Source organism: Rutidosis leptorrhynchoides, chromosome 9 (genome assembly GCF_046630445.1).
Source record: "Rutidosis leptorrhynchoides isolate AG116_Rl617_1_P2 chromosome 9, CSIRO_AGI_Rlap_v1, whole genome shotgun sequence".
NCBI classification, from domain to species: domain Eukaryota; kingdom Viridiplantae; phylum Streptophyta; class Magnoliopsida; order Asterales; family Asteraceae; genus Rutidosis; species Rutidosis leptorrhynchoides.
The window spans coordinates 155,951,591-155,970,241 of NC_092341.1; the positions used below are offsets into that span (position 1 = coordinate 155,951,591).

Genomic DNA, 18,651 nt, shown 5'->3' on the forward strand with positions numbered 1-18,651 from the left:
AAGACAGAAGGTCTCTGACAAAGGATTACTGTCCAGAAGATGAACAATCGGGTTGCTTTGGAATTGGAAATCTGTTTATGGATAATGATGAGGTTCACACTAGATACGATGCAAAAGGAGGCGATGGCAGTCCCAAGACAGTTAATAACGTTAACCTAAACAACCCATGCAATAGAGGTGACGATATGGATTATGAGCAAGTATATGATGGGCCAAACGAATTAAAACAGGACTAGGCTATTCAGTCCAATAACACTATATTCCCAGATAACAATGACTTGTGTAACTCAATCCAAGTGGACATAGTTAATGGGCATGTACCTATTAATGAGCCCAATTCTGAAAATGGGCCTAATATTGGTACTCTAGATGAGAAAAAGGGCAATAAATTCTCTTCGAACAACACAAGGGTTCCAGAAACCAAGTCTCAAATTGCTGAAAATCAAAGATGCAATCAGTATAGGTGCAACGCTTTCGAAAACAATTGGTCATCTATATTAAATTGGAGTGCATCCTCTAGAATCATTCATGCCAAAATGAAAGTATACCAGCAACAGAAGGAATTTAGGGAGAACGAGTGCTACAGATGTGGAAGAGGAAGACACACATCCAAAAGTAAATCCAGTAAAAGTAGAAATAGCAACAAAAGTAAAATATGTGAAATTGGTCAAGGAATATCAGAAGATAGTGTGGAACTAAAGGAATTTGGTGAAAACTTGGGTCTGAGATGGCCTACTAAGACCCATCAGTAAGTTCCACTCCCTTCCTTTATTATATTAATGAAGATCATATCTTTGAATATTCGAGGCTTTGGTATGGGTAGTGATAGCAAATTCGAGTGGGTCAAAAGTATTTGTGCGTCTGAAAAACCTTATTTTTTAGCCCTTCAAGGAACTAAGTGTCATAAGAGCTGTGATAACTGGTTCTACTCGTTATGGGGTTCAAACTCATGTAACTTCATTCAAAAACTGATGGTTGGCAAAGCAGGGGAAAATGCTTATTTGGGACAAAAACCTATTTGATGCTACTGACCAAATTGTTTGTGACTTTTTCATTGGTGTACGAGGTAAATGGAAACCGACGGGTGCTGATCTCATGGTTACAAACATATATGGACCTCATTATGATCAAGGTAAACGCCGAATGTGGGATTCTTTAGACAATCTTTTAGCTGCGATATCGGAGGATGAGTTGGTTTTTAGTGGAGATTTTAATGAGGTAAGAGAACTGTCGAAAAGATTAAATTGCATTTATATGGATTATAGAGCGAGGCATTTTAACGAATTTATAGCTGATAATCATTTGATTGAAATTCCTTTATGTGGAAGAAAATTTACACGTATCAGTGATGATGGCATTAAGATGAGTAAATTGGATAGATTTCTTGTATCTGAAAAATTCTGCAATAGTTGGGAAGATCAATCGGTTGTAGCACTGGAGCGAAGAGACTCAGACCACCGTCCCTTAGTTTTAAGAGACAAATTTATCAACTTTGGTTTGAAACCAATTAAGGTGTTCGATGCATGGTTGAATCTGGATGGTGCTGAAACCGTAATTAAAGAAGCATGGGGTGAAAATATAAATGGGAACCATGAAGATTGTGTGCTACAAAATAAACTTAAAAGGTGAAAGGGGATCTCAAAACCTGGAGTCACGAATCCCTTGGGCACCTTGAGGAGGAGATTGAATATTTCAAAAATAAGGCATCTGATTATGAGTTGAAGGCTGAACAGAGTGGATTAAGTGACATAGATCGATTACAGTGGATGGACACTAGGAAAAAATGGTTTGAAAAAGAGAGAATAAAGGTAGATATGTATAAATAAAAGGCATGGGTCAAGTGGATTGTGGAGGGTGATGAAAACTCGAGATACTTCCAAGCGGCTATAAGAAGAAGGTACAACAAAAGCAGCATTCGTGGTATTAATATTAATGGGTTGTGGTGTGACGAACCCCATGAAATTAAAGAAGCTGCGGTCCAACACTTTAAGGAAATATTTGGATGTCGTAACTCACATCGACCTAGTCTTGTGGACATTGAATATCAGAAGCTACACAAAGATGAAGCGAAGAGTTTAGAGGTTCCATTATCTGAAAAAAAGGTCTTTGATGCAATGAACGAATGTGGGAGCTCAAAGCTCCCGGGCCCGATGGGTTCTGTAAGTAATGACAGGAGGGTGAATAGTTACTTAGTCAATTTTTAAAATTTTCTTTGCATTTTTCTCGAACTTGAACTTAATATAGTGTTACTTGAAATGTTTGTTCTCAAATAATACTAACAAGATACATGCATATATAAATGTAATTAAAGAAATAAGGGAAGAGAGAACAAACACAACGATTTATAGTGGTTCGGTAAGTTGTTAACTAATCTTCCTTAATCCACTCCTTAATTCTATGAATTGAGATTTTTCTTCACTATGATACCCCAAACTCGGTGGAGTGTTCGGATACAACACTAGTACTTCGATAAGCCGCAACTTGTGAACCCTTACATCCCTTTGAAGACTTTACAAACACCTATAGCTCTTACCACATGATCCTAATGCACTATCCTAGTGAAACACACAACTACCTTCTAGATCCCTTTAAGAAGATAGTTTACAAGTAAACTTACAACTTAAGCTTACAAGTACCCTTGCTAGAATCACTCTAAAAAGATTACAATTTAATTATAAGAATGATATCAGTAAGTATGTGAAAATATAAGTGCAAGAGGTAAGTCTTCAAATGCTTCAAGGCTTGGCTTTTATAGGAAAGAGAAATCTGCCTGGAAGCTACACGGCTCGCTGCACGGTCGACCGTGGTTCGACTGTGTACATCTGACATCTGATTCTTATGGATGTTTTTATCCTTTGAAAATTGTCATTTTCCCTTGTTGAATAGTTGCAACTAAAGGCCAAGTATTTTTCAAATCATCCCCATTACCCCTTTTATTTTGGACATAAGTATGGAGGTTGACATGTCCACTAAAGAAGAAAGTCTTCAAGCTTTGACCATTTGTCCTTGATTACTTAAAGAGGTAATTGCAAAATTTTATCTCTTGACAAACCATTATCTTCCAAAAAGCTTCATCAACCTTTCTTAATTACTTGTCATTTTGCTAATGGGAGTATATTGACCTTTGGAACATTATTGCAACTCAAATAAACTAGTTTGAGTCTAGTTAGAACATAATGAACCTTGTTACAATTTTGACTAGCTTGAACTAATCACATTTACATACATGCAATGGTACATAGAACTAATGGGAGAGAAACTCTTTAATTGGAACTTCAATGACCATTATTAGTATGTTTAAATGACATTATGTACTAGGATGAAAAGACATAACACTTGTGTGTTTACTCTAAATTTGGCTTAAAATGCCATTACGATGTCATTAGGTGTGATTAGTAAAAATTAACATTTTTTGGTTCAAAACTCTTTTGAGATAAAAAAGGACAACTATTATAAGTATGTTTAAAACGGTTTTGTAAATTATAGATGCCTCAAAGTGGTCTAACTTAAAGTGGATGATTTTGGTAACAGAGAAAATTGCGGTCAAGCTATGATCGTCCGTGGGGTTAGCCGTGGATTGACAGTTTTTAGAAAAACTTGAATTCGTTGGTACAGGACATGCACGTTCAGTGTCACGGTCGACCGTAGTGCAGCCGCGTACCATTTTTACCAAGATGTTTACTTATGCATTGGTCTTTTGCTAGAGATAGTTTAGGCTTATGAACTTATGTCGTCTTGCATATGATTAACCACATATCTCTTGTGTGTCACCATCAAAACAGAGTGATTAACCTTTGAATATTATGATTGGAATCTTAACCAACATTCTCCCCCTTTTTGATAATGACAAATATATGAGTAAGTGTTTTAACTATGTAAGTCGACATAAGTGTTAACATCACTTACCACACACTTTCACGTGCCCTAGAGTAATGCTCCCCCTTAAATCGTACATACTTATCAATTGTTCCTGTTTATTAATAGAACGGCTCCCCCTCGAACCATATTAAACATAAAGAGTAACAAACATAATAAGCATAACAAGTACATTACAATACATAACAAGTTTCATTCTTAGGACAAGTGTTGTATCTACCTACCCGTAAAGTTTTTCTTAACCAACATTGATTGTTCAAGGATAAATGACGTTGGTGCTAAACGCATCGGAGATAGTTGAGCTTTCATTGTCGGAAGAGAGAATGATTACCGGATGAGCTTCCCAATAAGTTAGAGGAATTGTGGACACGGGTTGAGGAATTTGAGAAGGGTTGATGGCACCGACGAATCGAAAAAGTCGATTAAGATGGTTGGAGTATGGAAGTGGGCAAGTTCCTAGTTCTCGAAGGTAACCCATTCTTTGAGTAGTGAGATAAGCGAGATTTATGGGTTCATGAGTAAGAAGAGACCACATGACAACAACTTCTGTTCCCGAAACCTGAGTAGCGGTAGGTTCCCGATAATAGACATTGTGTGACGACCCGGAAATTTCCGATCAAATTTAAACTTAATCTTCAGATGATCTCGGCACGATAAGCAAAGTCTATTAAACTGAGTCTCAAAATTTTTGAACTATTTTCATGGATTCTTTTGACCTTTGACTATTCCCGACGATTCACGAACAACTGCTTGTAATTGAATATGTACATATATATATAAATGTAAATACATACAATGATTTAAAATTATAAATTATAATTTAATTATTAGAATTAGATATGGAAAATAATATATAAGATAATAATTTTGTAATTTAAAATGAATCTATATATATATATATATATATATATATATATATATATATATATATATATATATATATATTTAATACATAAATATTATTATATATATATTGTAATAAATAAATATTAAATAATTTAATATAATATAATTAGTAAATATGATATAACTAATAAATTGTATTATATCGAACTTAATTTCAAGATTGAACGTAATTGTTATATTAATATTACTATCAATAATTTCATTATTATTATTTATAAAAGCGATATGTATAACTTGTTATATTATTACTAGTATTATCATAATCATTGTTATTATTATTTGTTATTAACAATGGTATCATGTTATTTTTATCAATATTGATAAGATAATATTATTATTATTATTATTATTATTATTATTATTATTATTATTATTATTATTATTATTATTATTATTATTATTATTATTATTATTATTATTATTATTATTATGATCATATCATTATTATCATTAAATATGATTTTATTATTATTATTAATATTATTATTTATTATTATCATTATCTTTATTACTAGTATCATCATTATTATAGGTATCATTATTGCTAATATTATTAATTAATATCATTATTGGTATTACTACAAATGAAATGACTAGTAGTATTATCAATAATTAATAAATATAATTATTATTGTTATCAACACTATTTTAATATTATTAAAGTCATTATTTTATCAAATCAAAAGTTATTTATATAAAAATATATCAAATACAAATATAATAACTATATAAATACTACACTACTATTTTAAGTAACTAATATATAATTAATATATACAAGCAGGTTTGATTGTTATTACATGTTAATTATATGTGTTAATATATATATAAATGATATAGGTTCGTGAATCCGAGGCCAACCCTACACTTGTTAAATGACGTCATATGTATTTTTACTACAAAATACAGTATGGTGAGTTTCATTTGAATCCCTTTTACTCTTTACATTTTTAGGCTGAGAATACATGTAAATGCTTTGTTAACTATTTTACAATATTTATATGCGTGAGTTCATTTGCTCCCTTTTACTCTTTACATTTTTGGAACTGAGAATACATGCGCTGTTTTTATAACTGCTTTATTAAATGCTTTTGAAATATATTTTTAAATGAGAATACATGAAATGCTTTTATAAATGTTTAACGCGATATGACACAAGCAAAACATTCCTCTAATGAATTATTATGCAGACAGAAGTTCTGTGGATTATTATTGAATTATGTGGACATGATAATTGCCACCAATTGATGTGAATATTTTCCCCTGATTATTATTTTTTGGTAACCTAAGAATTAGAATCGGGTATGGCCCTAATTCACGCGAATCCTAAAGGTAGCTACCGGGTTTAACACCCCCACCCAGAATGTTCACTAGACGGAAGGGCTAGTGGACGTGGTGTTTAGTACTTCGAAGTTTATATGATTATTATACAGACGAGATGTTCTGTTATGGGGATATTATTATGCGCATTATATGTTAAGGTCGGTTACCAAGCCAAGTTATGAAAGCAATGAAAAGTGAATGTTATGTATCGAGAGAATGATTTTATACAAAAGTTATGTGTATGTTATTTTTGTGCACGAGATATGTGTACGGTTACTAAGATTTATGAAAAAGGATTTCGTACACGAGAAATGTGTACTGTATTTAAAAGATATCGCATGTACATTACAGGTTGGTATAGGATTCGGGCCCATTTGTACCATGCATCATTTAAATCTTGTGGTCTATCAAAATGATGAATTTTATTATTTTAAAATAAACTTATGAACTCACCAACCTTTTAGTTGACACTTGAAAGCATGTTTATTCTCAGGTATGAAAGAAACCTTCCGCTGTGCATTTGCTCATTTTAAGGACATTACTTGGAGTCGATCATCGCTCTGGGATCAAATGATGATGATTTCATCCAGATGGATTAGGACGGGGCATTTCAGTTGGTATCAGAGCGGTGGTCTTAGCGAACAAGGTGTTGCATTAGTGTGTCTAACTGATAGTTGTTTAGATGCATTAGTGAGTCTGGACTTCGACCGTGTCTGCATGTCAAAAGTTTTTGCTTATCATTTCATGTCGAAAATTACCTGCTTATCATCCTTAGAGAATCACTTGCTTATCATCCTTAGTCTAGACACATCTTATTGCGTGGATTGCATGATTAGTATATAGACAAAATTTATATCTTAGTATATCTGCTAATTCATATCTTAGCGTACCTGTTTTTGTTACCGATGCCTAACAGCTTCCGTAGATTCCTACGTAACTTATGGGATTTTAGTATTATATATGCATATGTAAATTATGTATTGTAGGGTACTAATCTATATCCTATAATCTATTTCTTATCGAAAATCCTTCATCTGATCGTACGGGATGAATCCCTCCACCAGTTCAAATTCCTCGGATACCGACAGCTATTCTGATATGGAGTTTCACCTAAGTTCCGAAAGCAGTGTCACCAGAATGAATCAACCAATCATCCATCCTCAATTCATCTGATGGGTTCGTAGTTGACTTAATCAATGGAGACGCGCAGAAGGCGATCCCTTCTACTAATCGAATTCACCTCTTGATGAAGAACCCGAAGCACTTACCGGCGAACCTGTTCGTAACACCATTTTCACCCTCATTTCCTGAATATCTCGCCACGACTATATCATAACTCAGATTCTAAACCTTATTCATTTGCCCGTTCTTACCGATAATCATTCTGGAGTAATAAGTCAACGAACTTCACGCTCGAGTAATCAATTTGGAAAGTATGGTGCAAAACATACCAGTTTCAGCAACATCACCTGCACCAACAGTACATCAGTAGCAGCACCCGTACCATCAACAATCTATGCCTCAACATCTCATTCTGTACCTCAAGTATAATATCGTTCTACATGACGTTCTGTATCATTTATCTTCGTTCAACATGGCGAATATGTAATCTCTAATGTTTTAGAGATTATATATTCTTGTTCTAACGTAAATCAAATGAGTTTAATATCATATTAACTCATTAAATCCATGATTGCATCTGAAGAAATTATATATAAAGGTATATTTTCATAAAGATTGTAATTAAAAATTCTTTTGTACAAACTGTTAATGGTGAAAATATTTTAACGGGTAGGTAATACCCTAGAAATATTTAGATTTCACATTAATAAATTATACTATACATTCTTCGAATCTGATTCAATAGTCATTTACGATCCTATTTACAACCACCGATATACGTATCCGTTGACCACAGAATAACCATTTTTATTCAATTTCATATTTGGATTTTGATCTATCAGAATCCAACAAGTGGCATAATGAAGAAAACACTGGACAAAATGAAACTTGTTAGAAACAAACAAATTAACTACGAGAAAAATGTTGTTAAGAATCCACGCTAACTGTTCCTAGCTAATTGTTCCTAACTAACTGATTACATTTTAATTATCGCAATTTATTTATCGCAATTTACATTCTCGCAATTTTACTTATCGTCATTTAATTTCTGTTATTTACTTTACACACTTTATTTATCGTCATTTAATTTCTGTTATTTATTTTTACACACTTTAAATATCGGGACACGTATACAAGGTTTTGACATATCATATCAACGCATCTATATATATTATTTGGAATAACCATAGACACTCTATATGCAGTAATGCGGAAGTTAGCTATACAGGGTTGAGGTTGATTCTACAATAATATATATAGTTTGAGTTGTGATCGAGTCTGAGACGTATACGGGTCACGAAACGTATTAATTAATTCGAATATTATATATTAAACTATATATGAATTATTGGACTGTTAACTGTGGACTATCGACTGTGAACTAATAATATTGGACAATTAAAATGAATTAAAATATTGATTATAACATATGAAACTAAACATTTCTTCAAGTTTTCCACTTGATTTCATTTTAAACTTCATTTGTATCTTGGCGATTACAATCTGTGTTCAAACCTTTCATAATTCTTGAAAACACTTCAATCTAGAGGATGAATCAACCGCACTTCATCTACGGAAGAAAAGATTGATGCATATAGTTATGCACCTGAAAAACTCTCAGAAACTGAGTAAACGTTTAACACGTAGCTGTGCTAATTCCTTAGTGTTATTATTACCCAAAGTAACTTTGCAATTCCTTTTCAAATTAGCTAATTTTGACACAGCTCCTGAAATGTCCCGTTCTTATTGATTAAAAACGTTCCATATTAATTGATTTCGTTGCGAGGTTTTGACCTCTATATGAGACGTTTTTCAAAGACTGCATTCATTTTTAAACAAACCATAACCTTTATTTCATCAATAAAGGTTAAAAAGCTTTACGTAGATTATCAAATAATGATAATCTAAAATATCCTGTTTACACACGACCATTACATAATGGTTTACAATACAAATATGTTACAACAAAATAAGTTTCTTGAATGCAGTTTTTACACAATATCATACAAGCATGGACTCCAAATCTTGTCCTTATTTAAGTATGCGACAGCGGAAGCTCTTAATAATCACCTGAGAATAAACATGCTTAAAACGTCAACAAAAATGTTGGTGAGTTATAGGTTTAACCTATATATATCAAATCGTAACAATAGACCACAAGATTTCATATTTCAATACACATCCCATACATAGAGATAAAAATCATTCATATGGTGAACACCTGGTAACCGACAATAACAAGATGCATATATAAGAATATCCCCATCATTCCGGGACACCCTTCGGATATGATATAAATTTCGAAGTACTAAAGCATCCGGTACTTTGGATGGGGTTTGTTAGGCCCAATAGATCTATCTTTAGGATTCGCGTCAATTAGGGTGTCTGTTCCCTAATTCTTAGATTACCAGACTTAATAAAAAGGGGCATATTCGATTTCGATAATTCAACCATAGAATGTAGTTTCACGTACTTGTGTCTATTTTGTAAATCATTTATAAAACCTGCATGTATTCTCATCCCAAAAATATTAGATTTTAAAAGTGGGACTATAACTCACTTTCACAGATTTTTACTTCGTCGGGAAGTAAGACTTGGCCACTGGTTGATTCACGAACCTATAACAATATATACATATATATCAAAGTATGTTCAAAATATATTTACAACACTTTTAATATATTTTGATGTTTTAAGTTTATTAAGTCAGCTGTCCTCGTTAGTAACCTACAACTAGTTGTCCACAGTTAGATGTACAGAAATAAATCGATAAATATTATCTTGAATCAATCCACGACCCAGTGTATACGTATCTCAGTATTGATCACAACTCAAACTATATATATTTTGGAATCAACCTCAACCCTGTATAGCTAACTCCAACATTCACATATAGAGTGTCTATGGTTGTTCCGAAATATATATAGATGTGTCGACATGATAGGTCGAAACATTGTATACGTGTCTATGGTATCTCAAGATTACATAATATATAATACAAGTTGATTAAGTTATGGTTGGAATAGATTTGTTACCAATTTTCATGTAGCTAAAATGAGAAAAATTATCCAATCTTGTTTTACCCATAACTTCTTCATTTTAAATCCGTTTTGAGTGAATCAAATTGCTATGGTTTCATATTGAACTCTATTTTATGAATCTAAACAAAAAAAGTATAGGTTTCTAGTCGGAAAAATAAGCTACAAGTCGTTTTTGTAAAGGTAGTCATTTCAGTCGAAAGAACGACGTCTAGATGACCATTTTAGAAAACATACTTCCACTTTGAGTTTAACCATAATTTTTGGATATAGTTTCATGTTCATAATAAAAATCATTTTCTCAGAATAACAACTTTTAAATCAAAGTTTATCATAGTTTTTAATTAACTAACCCAAAACAGCCCGCGGTGTTACTACGACGGCGTAAATCCGGTTTTACGGTGTTTTTCGTGTTTCCAGGTTTTAAATCATTAAGTTAGCATATCATATAGATATAGAACATGTGTTTAGTTGATTTTAAAAGTCAAGTTAGAAGGATTAACTTTTGTTTGCGAACAAGTTTAGAATTAACTAAACTATGTTCTAGTGATTACAAGTTTAAACCTTCGAATAAGATAGCTTTATATGTATGAATCGAATGATGTTATGAACATCATTACTACCTTAAGTTCCTTGGATGAACCTACTGGAAAAGAGAAAAATGGATCTAGCTTCAATGGATCCTTGGATGGCTCAAAGTTCTTGAAGCAAAATCATGACACGAAAACAAGTTCAAGTAAGATCATCACTTGAAATAAGATTGTTATAGTTATAGAAATTGAACCAAAGTTTGAATATGATTATTACCTTGTATTAGAATGATAACCTACTGTAAGAAACAAAGATTTCTTGAGGTTGGATGATTACCTTACAAGATTGGAAGTGAGCTAGCAAACTTGAAAGTATTCTTGATTTTATGAAACTAGAACTTTTGGAATTTATGAAGAACACTTAGAACTTGAAGATAGAACTTGAGAGAGTTCAATTAGATGAAGAAAATTGAAGAATGAAAGTGTTTGTAGGTGTTTTTGGTCGTTGGTGTATGGATTAGATATAAAGGATATGTAATTTTGTTTTCATGTAAATAAGTCATGAATGATTACTCATATTTTTGTAATCTTATGAGATATTTCATGCTAGTTGCCAAATGATGGTTCCCACATGTGTTAGGTGACTCACATGGGCTGCTAAGAGCTGATCATTGGAGTGTATATACCAATAGTACATACATCTAAAAGCTGTGTATTGTACGAGTACGAATACGGGTGCATACGAGTAGAATTGTTGATGAAACTGAACGAGAATGTAATTGTAAGCATTTTTGTTAAGTAGAAATATTTTGATAAGTGTATTGAAGTCTTTCAAAAGTGTATAAATACATATTAAAACACTACATGTATATACATTTTAACTGAGTCGTTAAGTCATCGTTAGTCGTTACATGTAAGTGTTGTTTTGAAACCTTTAGGTTAACGATCTTGTTAAATGTTGTTAACCCAATGTTTATAATATCAAAAGAGATTTTAAATTATTATATTATCATGATATTATGATGTACGAATATCTCTTAATATGATATATATACATTAAATGTCGTTACAACGATAAACGTTACATATATGTCTCGTTTCAAAATCATTAAGTTAGTAGTCTTGTTTTTACATATGTAGTTCATTGTTAATATAATTAATGATATGTTTACTTATCATAATATCATGTTAACTATATATATAACCATATATATGTCATCATATAGTTTTTTTACAAGTTTTAACGTTCGTGAATCACCGGTCAACTTGGGTGGTCAATTGTCTATATGAAACCTATTTCAATTAATCAAGTCTTAACAAGTTTGATTGCTTAACATGTTGGAAACATTTAATCATGTAAACATCAATCTCAATTAATATATATAAACATGGAAAAGTTCGGGTCACTACAGTACCTACCCGTTAAATAAATTTCGTCCCGAAATTTTAAGCTGTTGAAGGTGTTGACGAATCTTCTGGAAATAGATGCGGGTATTTCTTCTTCATCTGATCTTCACGCTCCCAGGTGAACTCGGGTCCTCTACGAGCATTCCATCGAACCTTAACAATTGGTATCTTGTTTTGCTTAAGTCTTTTAACCTCACGATCCATTATTTCGACGGGTTCTTCGATGAATTGGAGTTTTTCGTTGATTTGTATTTCATCTAACGGAATAGTGAGATCTTCTTTAGCAAAACATTTCTTCAAATTCGAGACGTGGAAAGTGTTATGTACAGCCGCGAGTTGTTGAGGTAACTCAAGTCGGTAAGCTACTGGTCCGACACGATCAATAATCTTGAATGGTCCAATATACCTTGGATTTAATTTCCCTCGTTTACCAAATCGAACAACGCCTTTCCAAGGTGAAACTTTAAGCATGACCATCTCTCCAATTTCAAATTCTATATCTTTTCTTTTAATGTCAGCGTAGCTCTTTTGTCGACTTTGGGCGGTTTTCAACCGTTGTTGAATTTGGATGATCTTCTCGGTAGTTTCTTGTATAATCTCCGGACCCGTAATCTGTCTATCCCCCACCTCACTCCAACAAATCGGAGACCTGCACTTTCTACCATAAAGTGCTTCAAACGGCGCCATCTCAATGCTTGAATGGTAGCTGTTGTTGTAAGAAAATTCTGCTAACGGTAGATGTCGATCCCAACTGTTTCTGAAATCAATAACACAGGCTCGTAGCATGTCTTCAAGCGTTTGTATCGTCCTTTCGCTCTGCCCATCAGTTTGTGGATGATAGGCAGTACTCATGTCTAGACGAGTTCCTAATGCTTGCTGTAATGTCTGCCAGAATCTTGAAATAAATCTGCCATCCCTATCAGAGATAATAGAGATTGGTATTCCATGTCTGGAGACGACTTCCTTCAAATACAGTCGTGCTAACTTCTCCATCTTGTCATCTTCTCTTATTGGTAGGAAGTGTGCTGATTTGGTGAGACGATCAACTATTACCCAAATAGTATCAAAACCACTTGCAGTCCTTGGCAATTTAGTGATGAAATCCATGGTAATGTTTTCCCATTTCCATTCCGGGATTTCGGGTTGTTGAAGTAGACCTGATGGTTTCTGATGCTCAGCTTTGACCTTAGAACACGTCAAACATTCTCCTACGTATTTAGCAACATCGGCTTTCATACCCGGCCACCAAAAATGTTTCTTGAGATCCTTGTACATCTTCCCCGTTCCAGGATGTATTGAGTATCTGGTTTTATGAGCTTCTCTAAGTACCATTTCTCTCATATCTCCAAATTTTGGTACCCAAATCCTTTCAGCCCTATACCGGGTTCCGTCTTCCCGAATATTAAGATGCTTCTCCGATCCTTTGGGTATTTCATCCTTTAAATTTCCCTCTTTTAAAACTCCTTGTTGCGCCTCCTTTATTTGAGTAGTAATGTTATTATGAATCATTATATTCATAGATTTTACTCGAATGGGTTCTCTATCCTTCCTGCTCAAGGCATCGGCTACCACATTTGCCTTCCCCGGGTGGTAACGAATCTCAAAATCGTAATCATTCAATAATTCAATCCACCTACGCTGCCTCATATTCAGTTGTTTCTGATTAAATATGTGTTGAAGACTTTTGTGGTCGGTATATATAATACTTTTGACCCCATATAAGTAGTGCCTCCAAGTCTTTAATGCAAAAACAACCGCGCCTAATTCCAAATCATGCGTCGTATAATTTTGTTCGTGAATCTTCAATTGTCTAGACGCATAAGCAATCACCTTCGTTCGTTGCATTAATACACAACCGAGACCTTGCTTTGATGCGTCACAATAAATCACAAAATCATCATTCCCTTCAGGCAATGACAATATAGGTGCCGTAGTTAGCTTTTTCTTCAATAACTGAAACGCTTTCTCTTGTTCATCATTCCATTCAAATTTCTTCCCTTTATGCGTTAATGCAGTCAAGGGTTTTGCTATTCTGGAAAAGTCTTGGATGAACCTTCTGTAGTAACCAGCTAGTCCTAAAAACTGGCGTATGTGTTTCGGAGTTTTCGGGGTTTCCCACTTTTCAACAGTTTCTATCTTTGCCGGATCCACCTTAATACCTTCTTTGTTCACTATGTGACCGAGGAATTGAACTTCTTCCAACCAAAATGCACACTTTGAAAACTTAGCGTACAATTCTTCCTTCCTCAATACTTCTAACACCTTTCTCAAATGTTCACCGTGTTCTTGGTCATTCTTTGAGTAAATAAGTATGTCATCAATGAAAACAATGACAAACTTGTCAAGGTATGGTCCACACACTCGGTTCATAAGGTCCATGAACACAGCTGGTGCATTAGTTAAACCAAACGGCATGACCATAAACTCGTAATGACCGTAACGTGTTCTGAAAGCAGTCTTTGGAATATCATCTTCTTTCACCCGCATTTGATGATACCCGGAACGTAAGTCAATCTTTGAATAAACAGACGAGCCTTGTAGTTGATCAAATAAGTCGTCGATTCTCGGTAGTGGGTAGCGGTTCTTGATGGTAAGTTTGTTCAACTCTCGGTAGTCGATACACAACCTGAATGTACCATCTTTCTTCTTGACAAACAAAACAGGAGCTCCCCACGGTGATGTGCTTGGTCGAATGAAACCACGCTCTAAAAGTTCTTGTAATTGGCTTTGTAGTTCTTTCATCTCGCTGGGTGCGAGTCTGTAAGGAGCACGAGCTATTGGTGCAGCTCCTGGTACAAGATCTATTTGAAATTCAACGGATCGATGTGGGGGTAATCCCGGTAATTCTTTCGGAAATACATCGGGAAATTCTTTTGCAATGGGAACATCATTGATGCTCTTTTCTTCAGTTTGTACTTTCTCGACGTGTGCTAGAACAGCATAGCAACCTTTTCTTATTAGTTTTTGTGCCTTCAAATTACTAATAAGATGTAGCTTCGTGTTGCCCTTTTCTCCGTACACCATTAAGGGTTTTCCTTTTTCTCGTATAATGCGAATTGCATTTTTGTAACAAACGATCTCCGCTTTCACTTCTTTCAACCAGTCCATACCGATTATCACATCAAAACTCCCTAACTCTACTGGTATCAAATCAATCTTAAATGTTTCGCTAACCAGTTTAATTTCTCGATTCCGACATATATTATCTGCTGAAATTAATTTACCATTTGCTAATTCGAGTAAAAATTTACTATCCAAAGGCGTCAATGGACAACTTAATTTAGCACAAAAATCTCTACTCATATAGCTTCTATCCGCACCCGAATCAAATAAAACGTAAGCAGATTTATTGTCAATAAGAAACGTACCCGTAACAAGCTCCGGGTCTTCCTGTGCCTCTATCGCATTAATATTGAAAACTCTTCCACGGCCTTGTCCATTCGTGTTCTCCTGGTTCGGGCAATTTCTAATAATGTGGCCTGGTTTTCCACATTTATAACAAACTACATTGGCATAACTTGCTCCGACACTACTTGCTCCGCCATTACTCGTTCCGACACCATTTGTTCCTTTCGTTCTATTAACCCCTGGTCCGTAGACCTCACACTTCGCCGCGCTATGACCATTTCTTTTACACTTGTTGCAAAATTTGGTGCAGAACCCCGAGTGATTCTTTTCACACCTTTGGCATAGTTGCTTCTGATTGTTGTTGTTGTTGCGGTTATTATTGTTGTTGGGATGATTGTTGTAGTTGCTGTTGTTGTTGTTGTTGTTGTTGTTGTTGTTGGGCCGTTTGTTGTAGTTGCGATTGATGTTGCGATTGTTGGGATAATTGTTGCGATTATTGTTGTAATTGTTGTTGTTGTTGTATTGGTGATTCTTATCACCGTTTTCCTCCCACTTTCTTTTGACTTGCTTCACATTGGCCTCTTCAGCAGTCTGTTCTTTAATTCTTTCTTCAATCTGGTTCACTAGTTTGTGAGCCATTCTACATGCCTGTTGTATGGAGGCGGGCTCGTGTGAACTTATATCTTCTTGGATTCTTTCCGGTAATCCTTTCACAAACGCGTCGATCTTCTCTTCCTCATCTTCGAATGCTCCCGGACACAATAGGCACAATTCTGTGAATCGTCTTTCGTACGTGGTAATATCAAATCCTTGGGTTCGTAACCCTCTAAGTTCTGTCTTGAGCTTATTGACCTCGGTTCTGGGACGGTACTTCTCGTTCATCAAGTGCTTGAATGCTGACCACGGTAGTGCGTACGCATCATCTTGTCCCACTTGCTCTAGATAGGTATTCCACCATGTTAACGCAGAACCTGTGAAGGTATGCGTAGCGTACTTCACTTTGTCCTCTTCAGTACACTTACTTATGGCAAACACCGATTCAACCTTCTCGGTCCACCGTTTCAATCCGATCGGTCCTTCGGTTCCATCAAATTCCAAAGGTTTGCAGGCAGTGAATTCTTTGTAGGTGCATCCTACACGATTTCCTGTACTGCTAGATCCAAGGTTATTGTTGGTATGTAGCGCAGCCTGTACTGCGGCTATGTTTGAAGCTAGAAAAGTACGGAATTCCTCTTCATTCATATTCACGGTGTGTCGAGTAGTCGGTGCCATTTCCTTCAAAATAGTTAAATGGAACAAGTTAATCATACAGAATATTAAGAGTAGTTAATAGTATTTCGTAGCATAATATGAACTCATTTATAAAAGCTTTTTCTTCATATTAGCGTTTTATAAGTTTAAATTCGGGTAGTACCTACCCGTTAAGTTCATACTTAGTAGCTAATATACAATTCAACTACTACAATTCTATATGAAAAACTGATTGTAATAATATTTCGCGTTCAAACTTTTATACAATATTTTACAAACTTACAATACCGCTTATTTTACATAAAGCATGAAATATAGCACACAATAACTTTGATACAAGATAGTTGTGAAGACAATTCTAGCTAGTACACAAGTCGTTCGGCATAGTTGTGAAGACAATTCTAGCTAGTACACAAGTCGTTCGGCAAAGGCAATAAAGACACGTAATTCATACGTCCAGAAACAAGTCATGCATTCTGGTTTTACTAGGACTACTTCCCATCCTTGGTCTTGTGCAACATAACCGTTATGGCCGTTGATAAGACAGCGTGTTGTAACGTCATCAAAGGGACGAGGGTTACGTAATGTCCAACAGTCCCGTAATAATCTAAAAACCTCATTTCTTACCCCAATTACCGACTCCGTCACTTGTGGAAACGTTTTGTTTAATAGTTGTAGCCCGATGTTCTTGTTCTCACTTTGGTGAGAAGCGAACATTACTAATCCGTAAGCATAACATGCTTCTTTATGTTGCATGTTAGCCGCTTTTTCTAAATCACGAAGTCCAATATTCGGATATATTGAGTCAAAATAATTTCTTAACCCGTTGCGTAAAATAGCATTTGGGTTCCCCGCAATATATGCGTCAAAGTAAACACATCGTAACTTATGGGTTTCCCAATGTGATATCCCCCATCTTTCAAACGAAAGTCTCTTATAAACCAAGACATTCTTGGAACGTTCTTCGAATGTCTTACAAACTGATCTCGCCTTAAATAGTTGTGCCGAAGAATTCTGGCCGACTCTAGACAAGATTTCATCAATCATGTCTCCGGGTAGGTCTCTTAAAATATTGGGTTGTCTATCCATTTTGTGTTTTTAAACTGTAAAATAGACAAGAGTTAGTTTCATAAAAAAAATACTTATTAATACAAGCAATTTTTACATATATCATAAAGCATAAGAACACTATATTACATATATTACACCACACGAATACAACTATCTTATTCCGACTCGCTCGTTTCTTCTTCTTCGGTTTTGGTTCGTTTTGCCAAGTTTCTAGGGATATATGATGTTCCCCTAATACGAGCCGTCGTTGTCCACATTGGTTTAGAAAAACCTGGTGGTTTAGAGGTTCCCGGGTCATTGTTACAACTTAAGGACTTCGGGGGTTGAGGATACATATAAAGTTCATCGGGGTTGGAATTAGATTTCTCTATTTTTATGCCCTTTCCCTTATTATTTTCTTTTGCCTTTTTAAATTCAGTTGGGGTAATTTCTATAACATCATCGGAATTCTCGTCGAAATCCGATTCATCGGAGAATTGGTAATCCTCCCAATATTTTGCTTCCTTGGCGGAAACACCATTGACCATAATTAACTTTGGTCGGTTGGTTGAGGATTTTCTTTTACTTAACCGTTTTATTATTTCCCCCACCGGTTCTATTTCTTCATCCGGTTCCGATTCTTCTTCCGGTTCCGATTCTTCTTCCGGTTCCGACTCTTCTTCCGGTTCCTCTTCGGGAACTTGTGAATCAGTCCACAAATCATTCCAATTTACATTTGACTCTTCATTATTATTAGGTGAGTCAATGGGACTTGTTCTAGAGGTAGACATCTATCACAT

At 34.8% G+C, this 18,651-nt stretch overlaps 1 protein-coding gene across 1 annotated transcript; it reads left to right on the forward strand.

The window, feature by feature from the left end:
• Positions 1–779: 779 nt before the first annotated feature.
• On the forward strand, positions 780–2,204 carry LOC139868426 (uncharacterized). The gene is made up of 4 exons (XM_071856758.1): positions 780–951; positions 1,067–1,551; positions 1,626–1,808; positions 1,854–2,204. Exons 1-4 carry the CDS (start codon positions 780–782, stop codon positions 2,202–2,204), a joined length of 1,191 nt encoding a protein of 396 aa, XP_071712859.1.
• Positions 2,205–18,651: the final 16,447 nt, after the last annotated feature.